This window comes from Danio rerio, chromosome 13 (assembly GCF_052040795.2).
Source record: "Danio rerio strain M-AB ecotype USA chromosome 13, GRCz13ab, whole genome shotgun sequence".
Taxonomy (NCBI): Eukaryota; Metazoa; Chordata; class Actinopteri; order Cypriniformes; family Danionidae; genus Danio; species Danio rerio.
The window spans coordinates 50,522,501-50,533,977 of NC_141033.1; the positions used below are offsets into that span (position 1 = coordinate 50,522,501).

At 38.1% G+C, this 11,477-nt stretch overlaps 1 protein-coding gene across 4 annotated transcripts in view; it reads right to left on the reverse strand.

The window, feature by feature from the left end:
- fbln7 (fibulin 7) overlaps positions 1–11,477 on the reverse strand; it is a 50,342-nt gene that overhangs the window by 2,405 nt on the left and 36,460 nt on the right. For all 4 annotated transcript variants that reach the window (XM_087279837.1, XM_087279836.1, XM_087279839.1 and 1 more), the window contains one exon: positions 7,324–7,462. In XM_087279837.1, coding sequence (XP_087135963.1) covers positions 7,324–7,462 — 139 coding nt within the window. The remainder of the gene's footprint in view (positions 1–7,323; positions 7,463–11,477) is intronic.

An 11,477-nucleotide genomic window follows, 5' to 3' on the forward strand; every position in this document is an offset into this window, starting at 1 on the left:
CGTGGCCAAAGGCACTGCAATGTAGTGATGGGAAGTTCGGATCATTTTACTGACTCGGATCTTTGAGTCTCGTTAATCGAGATGAACGGATCTTTTTTCGAGTCATTTCCTTCATTTGGTTCAATTTGCCAAAATATTAATAAAATGTTACAAATTGCTTCCAAACACATCTACAACTAGCCCAAATGGTTGATCACACGACAAATAAGTCATAAATAGAATACTATAAGAAGAAAATAATAATTCAATGTTTACAATGTTGTTATAACAAAATATAATAACAAAAAATAAAATCCCCAGAAAACAAAAACAAATAAAGACTTGTTTTTTTATATTTCGAAACCAGGCAGACTCATTCACGATGACGCAATGCTGCCACACACAGCGTAGCCTACTAGAGGCTATTTTTCCACCTAATAATGTTTTAAATGGTATTTTCATGTGATAACGGGATTTTGTTAAGACAAATTTTCCTCATTAAAGCTGGTTTTATATATATATATATTGTATATATATATATATATATATATATATATATATATATATATATATATATATATTGTATTATAATATATAAATATTTATTTATATATATAATAAATAAATATATATTATTATTATTATTATTACTATATTACAGTTTTCTGAAAATAAAGTTTATTGTAAAATCACTTCCACTTCAGGAGTGACTAACATTGGACATTCGTTTGGAATCATTGCGCACATTTCAACAAGTCATCTCCGCATTATAGAGTGATTATATATATATATATATATATTGAATTTAAAATAAACCTAATTAATTTATTCTGAGAGGATTTCAGTAAATATAATATATAAATACATAGCCTATAACTGGCTCTTATATAACAAATATGGCGTCTTAATAAGGAAAATTTGTCTTAAATCCTGTTATCACAATCTCAAGAAAATACCTTTTATAACATTATTAAGTGGAAAAATAGTGTGTGGCAGCATTGCGTCACCGTGAATGAGTCAGCCTGGTTTCGGAATATAAAAAACAATTATTTATTCATTTTTGTTTTTTGGGGATTTAATTTTTTGTTATTCGAAATCAAAAATGAAAATAAAATAATTTTTGAATTTTGCTTTTTCGGTTTTTACCATGAAAAAGAAAAAAGCCTCGTATTTTCATATTCGTTTTAAAATTTTAAATCGAATATCCTTTTTCGTTTTTCAATCTCCGTTTCTAAAATGAAAATCCAGTGACCAAAAGATACACTGACCAATCAGTTGGCCTATCTGGTTTCGAAATATAAAAAAACAAGTCTTTATTTGTTTTTGTTTTCTGGTGATTTTATTTTTTATTTTTGTTATTCAAAATAAAAAATGAAAATGAAATCATTTTTGGATTTTGTTTTTCTGTTTTTCATCATAAAAAAGAAAAACGAGACGTTTTTTATTTTCGTTTTCAAATTCAAAAACGAAAATCAAAAAACATTGAATTTCAATTTTCGTCTTTTAATTTTAAAACGAAAATCAAAAAATTACTCGTTTTTTGTTTTTCAATATCTATTTCTAAAATGAAAATCTAATGAGCTAAAGATTCACTGACCTGACCTTAATTAAACTGCTTTAAATGTTTTTGTTTTTAGATGGTGTAGTTACCAGCATTCACCAGCAGGTGCTAACTGGTCCACACTAACCAGCTGAACCCTCACTCGTTCAGAAAAAAATCTTTCATTACCTTCTTAAACAGTGGGAAATTTTTCATAACAGCAATTCTTTACCTTGATACAGAGTTTCCTTTTAATAATTGACATCTTGATTAAGCACAATATATCTTTATGAGCCATAATACAGTTAGACTTGCTTTATCGACTGCTTGTGTGCTTTAGAAAGGCTTAGTGAGTTACAGATCTCAGCTTCTCAGATTCAGCAGGACACAAAGAGCTCATTCACAGCTTAAAAACAGCTTACATAACAAACAAGCATAAAAGTGTCGTGCAGGAAAACAAATGATTGTAACTTAACCCACTTAAATTACACAGCAAGTAAGTGACAAGTGATTTAGAGGCCTTTTCTGTCATAAATCAATGACCATCACATGTGAAATCTGTCAGATGAAGCTTTAAAAGAGCTATTAAAAGAAATCTGCTTGCTTTCGTTAATACAAACCTGTATGGTGTTTCATCTAAAATGCATGAACTAATTTTTCCTAGGAATAATATTTCTAAAGGAGCTGTGGACATGGAATTAAACCAGATTTTGGTAACAATTAAACTGCAAACATAAAACTAAATCAAAACCAAATATTCTGAAAGACGAGTCACGTAAAAACAAGGAAATGGCACAAGGAGAAAGTGCTGAACTACTGAAACATATTCAATATTTTATATAAAAGACTTTTTTGGTGACGGCAGCTTAAAGACGCCTCTCATATGGAGAATAGAGCCTCATGCATTGCTCAGGTGTGAGTTTTAAAGACTTCAACAGAGCGTCTAAATCTTGATGGTTCTGTGGGTCTCGTCGATCAAATCTGAGCTTTATTTTGTATTTTCTATTGGATTGAAATCAGGGGCCTCATGTACGAAGACTTGCGTGGAAATCTTACTAAAACATTGCGTACGCACAAAGCTGTAAATGTGCGTACGCAGAAAAAAATTCAGATGTGTGAAACACTGCGTACGCCGAATCTCACGCATATTCTTTTGTACATCTGAATGAACGTGAAACTGAGCGCAACATGCACAAGCACAAAACCCCTCCCTGCCTCCTCCCCCGTATGAATATGCTAATGACTATGCTAATGGAAAAACCAACGAAAAAGCAATGGCAAAAGCAAGCAAAAAGAGAAACTTTGAACAGAATGTGAATTGGAGGTGCTGCTTTCGGAGGAAGATCGGAGAAAAGCGGTGTTATTTGCAAATTTGTCCTCCGGAATTAACAACAAAAGAAAAAAATAGAGTGGGAGAGTTTAGCTGATGCGGTTAACACAGTTGGGTCTGAACATCGCACTGAGTGAATTAAAAAAAGAAATAGTGTGGTTTATATCTGTAAAATGTTGCAGTACGCTTAACAGTCTCAGTGGCGCGCTCGTAAGACAAATGTGATCATGAATTGATACGTTCGAGCATGAACTCGGCTCGAATCCAGCGTCTGATGAACTCATTTTTGTTTTTTTCCCCGCTACATATCAACTATTTATCACGAGAAAGACAAGTAGGAATCATCAATAAGTTCATATCAATAAGCATCATATTTTATTTGCACATTTATTGAATGGAAATGTTTCTGATTCACGCATGCAAATTCATCTTCAGATAGTGTCTTTATAGCAATGTGCGTGCGGTAGATCGCTCAGATTACATTGGGAAAACAGGCGACCGCTGCAAATTGTGCTTTAATGTTTAGCTGCTCAAATGTATGGTATGGAAACCTTATATACCTGCTGAACCCGTCTCATACAGCTGCCATTGCAAGGCTCAGACACTTTGTTGAGAGGAATTTAACACAACTGCCTCTAGGAGTCGCCAATGGAAATAAAACAGACACGCACAAAAAATGTGCGTACGCCAGCCATAAAGCTGCCGTGAAGCTGCGCACATTCCCACGTTCAGTTCATTGTTAGTAAATCCAAACGTGAGCGATTCAGAGCGTGAAACCTGGCGGACGCAAAGTTTTTGTGCGTACGCAGCGTTGATACATGAGGCCCCAGGTGATTGGCTGGGCCATTCTACAGCTTGATTTTCTTTCTCTGAAAGCATCTGAGAGTCTCCTCGGCTGTTTTGGATCCTTGTCTTGCTGAAATGTCCACCCTGGTTTCATCTTCATCCTCCTGCTAATGTAGATGTTGGACTGAAGCAGCTGATATTCATTTACACTGAGGAAGGGCAGAGGATTGCTGAAGAACTACTAAGAGATTTCAGCTGCTGTCTGGGCCTTCACTGCCTTTCTACACCTCCCTTTCTTCATGTGTTCAATACCCTTTTACCTCCGTTATTTTATTTTATTTTGCATAACTTAATTAGTAAACTATTTAGATTTGTTTTCTATGCATAAATGAATTTATCTGGTTGTTACCAACATCATTTCTAGTCAACAGCACCCTAAGAAATTTGTTTTCTGAGAAAAATAGTGACATGTTCAGTATGTATTTCCCCCACTACAATAAAGCAATACACTATCAGATATTATAAGCAAAATAGTTTTGCGCCATAGGTCAATATTTTGACAATAGCGTATATCATGATAAAAGCTTCAGCAATTAATTGCAACTAGAATTTTTTTTTTTACAGCCAAAGGGGTCTATTTTAACGATCTAGGCGCAAAGTCTAAAGCGCATGGCTCATTAAGGGTGTGTCCCCGGCGCATGATCTAACAGCGTTGTACTTATTCTCTTAATGAGTTTTGGGTGTGTTTTGAGCATAACGTGCAATAAACCAATCAGAGTCTCATCTCACATTCCCTTTAAAGGTGCTTTCACACTTCAATTCAATTGCCTGGACCGTACTCAAGTTCGATTGTTCCCCCCCTTCCACCTTCTCGGTTGGTTTGTGTTCCCACTGTCTTTTTTCCTTCTGAACCCCGGTACGCTTGCGTCATCGAGATGCTGTTTTGTTTACGGCTAATGCTAGGTGACGGTCACGAAAGCAAAGCGGCGAAATGGAAAGACGTCCGCACGTTGCGGTCATTCTGCTTTTGCTGAAGCTTTTGGACATACAGAAAGTGAATCGTGTCCATCTGCCGCAAAAATATTATAACAAGCAGACATCACTGTGTTTCACTGTTAACCCTGGCTCAGTCCCGCTTGTCACTAAAGTACAATACGTGACACACACCCACACATACGAACGAACGTTATGAAAATGATAGTTTGCTGTACAGTCGGCGGTTCATTTCCGTTATTTTGTACGATTGCATTCACATCAGAAGAAAACTGTACAAGAGTTCGCATGAACCGTACCCCAGACCACCTCTTTAAGGCGGACTAGGGTACGGTTCAAGGGTGGTTACCCGAGTTCAAAAGACATGTTCACACCAAGCGGCAACCTCCCGCTCTCCCTCAGGAAGCCAATACGGAAGTAACTAAAACTGCACTTCATCCGAAATTCCGCTAGTCGTGGCCGCTCCTGGCTCCAAAACAGAGCAAATTTCAATTGAGCCCACTGTTAGAATGGCCAACTTTACAGCAGAAAAAAAGGTGTTTACAGCCTGCTACAAAAAAAGATTTTGGTTAACACAGCTAATATCATCCTTCATAACAACTGTGAGGGGGGGTGAATTTTTTTATAACTCATCCGTTTCCTTTATATTAAGTTATATTAAGTTTGCATAATTAAGGGCGTGGCCACTTGAGTGACAGCTAGGTCTCGCTGGTCGCCGTCACGTCACCTCAGCTGAATCCTGCAGTTTAGCCACTGAACTCGACATATTTATCGTATTTCTGTGTTGTTTTATGTGGCTTTACACAGTCAACTGCCTTTTGGACTTGTTTCCTACAATTATTAGATGGCATGGCATGCTGATTGCACTTAATTGTGCTCACAAACCATTCACATGGCCTCCGTTTCCCATGTGAGTAAAGTTATATACTTATATACCATTTCTGTACATGTATTTGTTTTATTTAAGATCATTTATCATTTATATTTATATTTAGAGCTGTAATGCACTGCAGAATCTGACAAACTGATTAGCTGTAAGCTCTAGAACAGTCATCTGAAGCGTTGTCATACAGTGTTATGCTGGATTTCATCAATAGTCTTACATTAACTAACACAGACTATATCGGAAGTGTTTGGAAGTAATTCGCGTTTTCCTCCTGTTAAAAAACGTCATAAGAACAATGTTTAGTGGCTCAATGTATTACAGCAGTGTGTTTTTAAAAGACTAAACACTTTATTGATATAGTATACAACCAAGCACAAGTGTTCAGAATACAAACGAGTCACAGGTGATACAGTATTAAGCGTTTTCCCAAAGTAAAGTGTGTCTGAAGCAGGTCCAAGCTAAATGCCAGCAGGTGTCTGAATCTCCGCTCATTCTCCGCCTCTTTGCCCTTGTTTGGTATCCCGCCGTCGGTGTGATGACGCGCGAACAAAATGGCGACGGTTGGCCACACCTACTTGTGGCTTCTTTTGCGCTCTTTAGAAACCTATGGGTGATGTCACGGATACTGCGTCCATATATTTTACAGTCTATGGTTCACACTAGCTAAATGTACTATGACGTCAAACGAACCCAAGTGTGGACCAAAAGTGCTAGTGTGAAAGCACCCTAAGAGTCAGTTGCGTCGCACCATGCGCGAGGATAAAGAACGAGCCTCCTCCATTCGGCCTCTTTACCTTCTATTTACTTTTACTCTTTACTCCTTTACTTTTTTGAATAAGGAAACAGTGTTGTACGCACTCCACTGAAGACATCCATTAGCCGGCATATTCAATTTCCTTTGTTAAGCACAAAAATTAGTTTCAAAACTATTTCGAAATGCAGTTCCAATTTCAAGCAAATGAATACATGAACAATAATAATAAAGTGTGGATATAACTGAGTTATATCCAAACACACGTCCTGCTCTTATGTCCCATATGGTGACGCAGACGTCTCTAAAACAATTCTAAGCTAGTTTTTAATAAAACAAATATACATATGCATATAATAAATAATACTGCTAATAATAACATTATACTAAAGCAAATTGTCATGAACTCACTGAAAAAGCCCCACGACATGAAGGCATGAGGCAGTGGTTTTTATATTTGTGTAGCTAAATAATCCTTTTTCTAACATTTTAATCCTTTAATTGTTTTCATATGTAAAGATATTTGTGTATTGCTGTACATCCTGTGTGTAACTCATACTTTAGAGCAGCTTTTAGTTAGTCAATGGCGTGGTCTATTTCAGTTCCTCAAAATAGCAATGCGCCTTAACACACCTCCTATACAGACCAGCACACCCACGAGTCCACAAAGTAGCGCAAATTGATTAGCTATTTAAACAACGTGATGCAAAACATGAAAATTACTGTTGAGCTGGTCTGAAAATAGCAACAAATTATGCTAAACACGTCTTGTGCCTTTCTGCGCCGGGTGTATGATAGGGCCAAAAAGCTACCTTTTTAAACTACCTGTTAAAAATGAGCTGAAACAACACAATCATTGAGATTTTTGGGGAAACAGCTTAATTATTTTTTGTTAATCCACTTAAATTTGTAAAAACTATTAAATTAACTTAATACTTTCATGTTGCCCCAAAACAAATCAACAATGTGGAAGCCAGCGTTTGTTTTACAGTGTATTATCTTATTTGTAAAGCAGTTAGAGTTGTGTAATGCATTCAGTGTTTCAGTGTTTGACTCACAGTGGTGAAGTCTTGACGTAGCTGGCGTTGGCGTGTGCTGGCGGGCACTCGGGGCTCACGCACTGAAATCCTCCGCCGGTGTTGATACAGGTGCTGCCGCGGCTGCAGTTGTGCTGTTGTGTAAGACATTCATCCACATCTGGACCAGCCGCAGGCCACAGCGACCAGCAATAATAGAGGGAAACAGAGCAGTGGAGGAAAGGAGTGAACTGGATGTTTGTTTGCACTGTAAATCTGATTTGTGTACACTTCTGTGATCATAGACCTGCTCCTGGCTGCGTTTCTGAATGAGATCATCTATAATGCCATCGTCACCCGTGTTGAAATACTGAAGCGTTTTAGGGTAACACTTCACTTGAAGGGGTGTTCATAATAGGGCTGCACGATATTGGAAAATTGCAATATTTAATTTTTCTGCAATGTATTTTAGGAAATTAATACAATTTCAGCAAATGGTCTGAATAGGCAAGACGAGTTTATTTACAGTATATAGTACATTTCATACACAATGGTAATCCAAAGTGCTTTACATAAACAAATGAAAGAAAAAAGAAAATAAAAAGTATTAAAATGATTAAAAACAGATTCAAGTATGTTAAAGGGCACATAGGTTACCCCTTTTTCAGATTTAATACAAGTCTTTTGCGTCTCTAGAATGTGTATATAAAGTTTCAGCTCAAAACACCCATCGGATTTTTCATTATACCTTTGTTGTACGGCGCCTTTAAGGCGAGTTCTGCCCGCCTACTGTTTCTACGTGCCTTCCCGCGTGTTTTAATCTCCTCCCTCGGCTGCGTCAGACAACAGACAGACTTACGCCTGTTTCACACCGCAAGCGTCAGCGGCGCGTGAGCAGAGCGTGAGCAGCGCGTATGTCGAGCAGTAGCAGCACGCAGGCGTTTGCCTTTCACACCAGCTGCGTCTGCAGCGCGCAGCTCTTCGGCAGCTGCTGCAGAGATCAACCTATCTCTGTCTATTCTATCTAATTACCCATGTCTCTCTATATACAAATACACTTTTTAAACTTTTCATCTGCACCAAGGCCCCTCCTATGCTGTTTCTTTAACCGGCAAATGTTTATTTTACAAATTCTATAGATCAAATAGTACTGTATGCTTCTCAAGCTAACTTATGAGAAGTGTCTACAGTCAGAAGACAATCGCCTGTGATATCATGTCATTTGTTTTTTGATTATCAGGTTGCTGTAGACCTAGTTATAATAATATTTATACAATATAGTTATAATGATATTTATACTTGATCAAACTAGTGTTACTTTCTCCGCTTCAGTGATGTCCAGCGGCAGAAAAACAGCTCGTTAATTCATGCTCGTGCAGTTGATGAGACGGACAAAAGTAACCAATGCATGCCATTCTTTTACTTATTTTCGTGTTGTCAGATTCACAGTGCAAACAGCTCCCGGTAGGAATAACTCGAGTGAACATAAAACAAAGCCGATTAAAACTTTCTTCCTCTGTTCAGCTGCACAGAACACAGCGAGCTCACATAATCCAGCATGCGTGTCGAACTACACTACCCACAATACACTTCGCTATGGACTACAATTCCCGTAAATATTCTATTTCCCCTCTCCTACAACACTAGTGTGCAACTTAAGCAAAACTGATACTAAAATTGTTTTACATTTGGTTTTGTAGTTCGGGCCTAAATAAATGTTGCCGTTTTAAATCGTTTTAAGTGAATTTGAATGACTATATATAAACCATTTGACATTATTAACGCATTTATTGGGTAAAATTGCTACTTTTTATTGTCATTCAATGTGTTTTGGTCATTATCAATGCACTGTCACTTTAATTGAGCGTGAGCAGCGCGTCAAAAATAGACCAAGCGCCGAAACTATCGCTGCACTGCTCCTTCGGCGACGCTCACGCCTCGCTCTGACGCGCTGCTGCTGCGTGCGGTATGAAAGCTCTAATCTGTTAACATGGACGCCGAAAACACACGCGCTGCTCACACTCTGCTCACGCGCCGCTGACGCTTGCGGTGTGAAACAGGCGTTAGAGGAGGAAGGTCTCGCGTAGCGTTTGTGAGAAATACTACAGTAAGAACTAACCTTTACTAATCAGTATTGTGAAGTTGCATTAATGAGTCACACACAATATTGTTACAAAGTTCACGCGCAGGCGCACACACACACACAGAGATACACACACACACACACACATGCAGATAGACAGAGCGCGCTTAGCTTAGCACTGTTTTTGCACTCAAATGTGACAGGATACAGGCTAACCTCCACTGCTGTGTGGATATCTGTTATGCTAATGTACAAAATAAACCAGATTTAACGTCCACAAACCGGGATTGAAGCGTCTTCTTTTATACAGTAATTGTTCTGACACACGGCTGTGCTGATGAAGTAAAGCTGAAGTAAATCGCTGTACTTCATTACACACTTGCACTTTTTAAAAACACTTTAAACATGTGAAACTCACTCTTAATCACATTTGATGATGCTTGCTGATCCTAGCGAACAGAACAGACCTTTTATTCCCGGTTGCTTTACGTATGTCTGCCTGGTCTTGTTGACATATACAATGCGCGCAGCTGTCAATCAATATTGGTGGGCGGGGAGAATCGCACTCCTACGTAAAGTTGTGGTCGGTCTGAAAACCGCTCTAATTAGTCCACCGTTTTTATGTTGTTAAATTGAAAAAAAAAGGACTGGGTGTGTTTATATCACCCCAATATGATGGTCTATACACTATATATACACATATGTTTATCCAAATAGCTTGAAAAGTAGATTTTTCACCATAGGTGCTCTTTAAAACAGGTTATGAAAGAATGAAAAAAAAAAGAAAGACATAATAGTGTGATCTGCTGGACGTAGCACAGTGCTTATTCATTAAAGGCACAGCTAAACAGATCGTGTCTAATGTTGGAGCACATCTGATCATTTCTGGGAGCTGATTCCAGCAGCGAGAGGCGCTGTTAGTAGCTGAGGGCCGATTCACCCTGCTTTGACTGAACTCCTGGAATTTCTAATTTACTTGATCCTAATGATATGAGTGATCTGTTAGGTTTGTTTTCAGTGAGCATATCTGCAATGTATTGAAGTCTTAGGCCATTTAGTGATTTATAGACAAGTAGTATACTTTAAAGTCTATTCTGAATGTATCTGGGAACCAGTGTAGAGACCTGAGGACAGGTGTGATGCGCTCTGATTTTCTGTTTCTGGTCAGAATCTTGGCTGCAGCGTTCTGGATGAGCTGTAACTGTCTGACTGTCTTTTTAGGAAGACCAGTGAGGAGGCCGTTACAGTAATCCATTCTGCTGCTGATAAAAGCATGAACAAGTTTCTCTAAGTCTTCACTGGAAACAAAGCATCTGATTCTTGCAATGTTTTTGAGATGATAGTATGCTGATTTACTTACTGCTTTGACATGACTACTGAAACTCAGATCTGACTCCAGAGTCACACCAACATGCTTGACCTTATTTTTTGTTGTTTGACCTTTGAAGCCAAGGTATGCATTCACCTTGAGAACCTCATCTCTGTTCCCAAACTTCAGTTTTCTCTTTGTTTAACTGAAGAAAGTTTTGGCACATCCACCTGCACTATTTGTGGATTAAATTATTGGTGGGGACATTTCAGAATCAGAATCAGAAAGAGCTTTATCAGAAAGAGCTTTGTTGCCAGGTATGTATGCACATACAAGGAATTTGTTTTTGTGTCAGAGCTTCTACAGTGCAACAGAATTACAGAGACAGGACAATAAACAGATAATAAATATAGAAAAAAGATGTAAGAAGTTAATGCAAAATATACAAATAGACAAGTGTATGGAGAGCTATATTACTATATACAATGTTATATGTGCAGCTGTTATGTGCAAATTGGCATGTAAAGTGTGTTGTTAAATAAGTGTATATGTGTATAAAAGTGTATGGCAAGTAGTGATGTTTGTTCCACAGTTATTATTATCAAGTGTTCATGAGATGGATTGCCTGAGGGAAGAAACTGTTTCTATGTCGGGCTGTTCTGGTGCGCAGTGCTCTGTAGTGTCAATTTGTATGGTCGGTGGATATTGGTGGGGATGCACCACCTCCGTCCACCCTAAATCTACGCCCCTGCAACTGATTATGGCTTACACTCCATCCAGACACTTGTGTTCCGCTGATCAGTC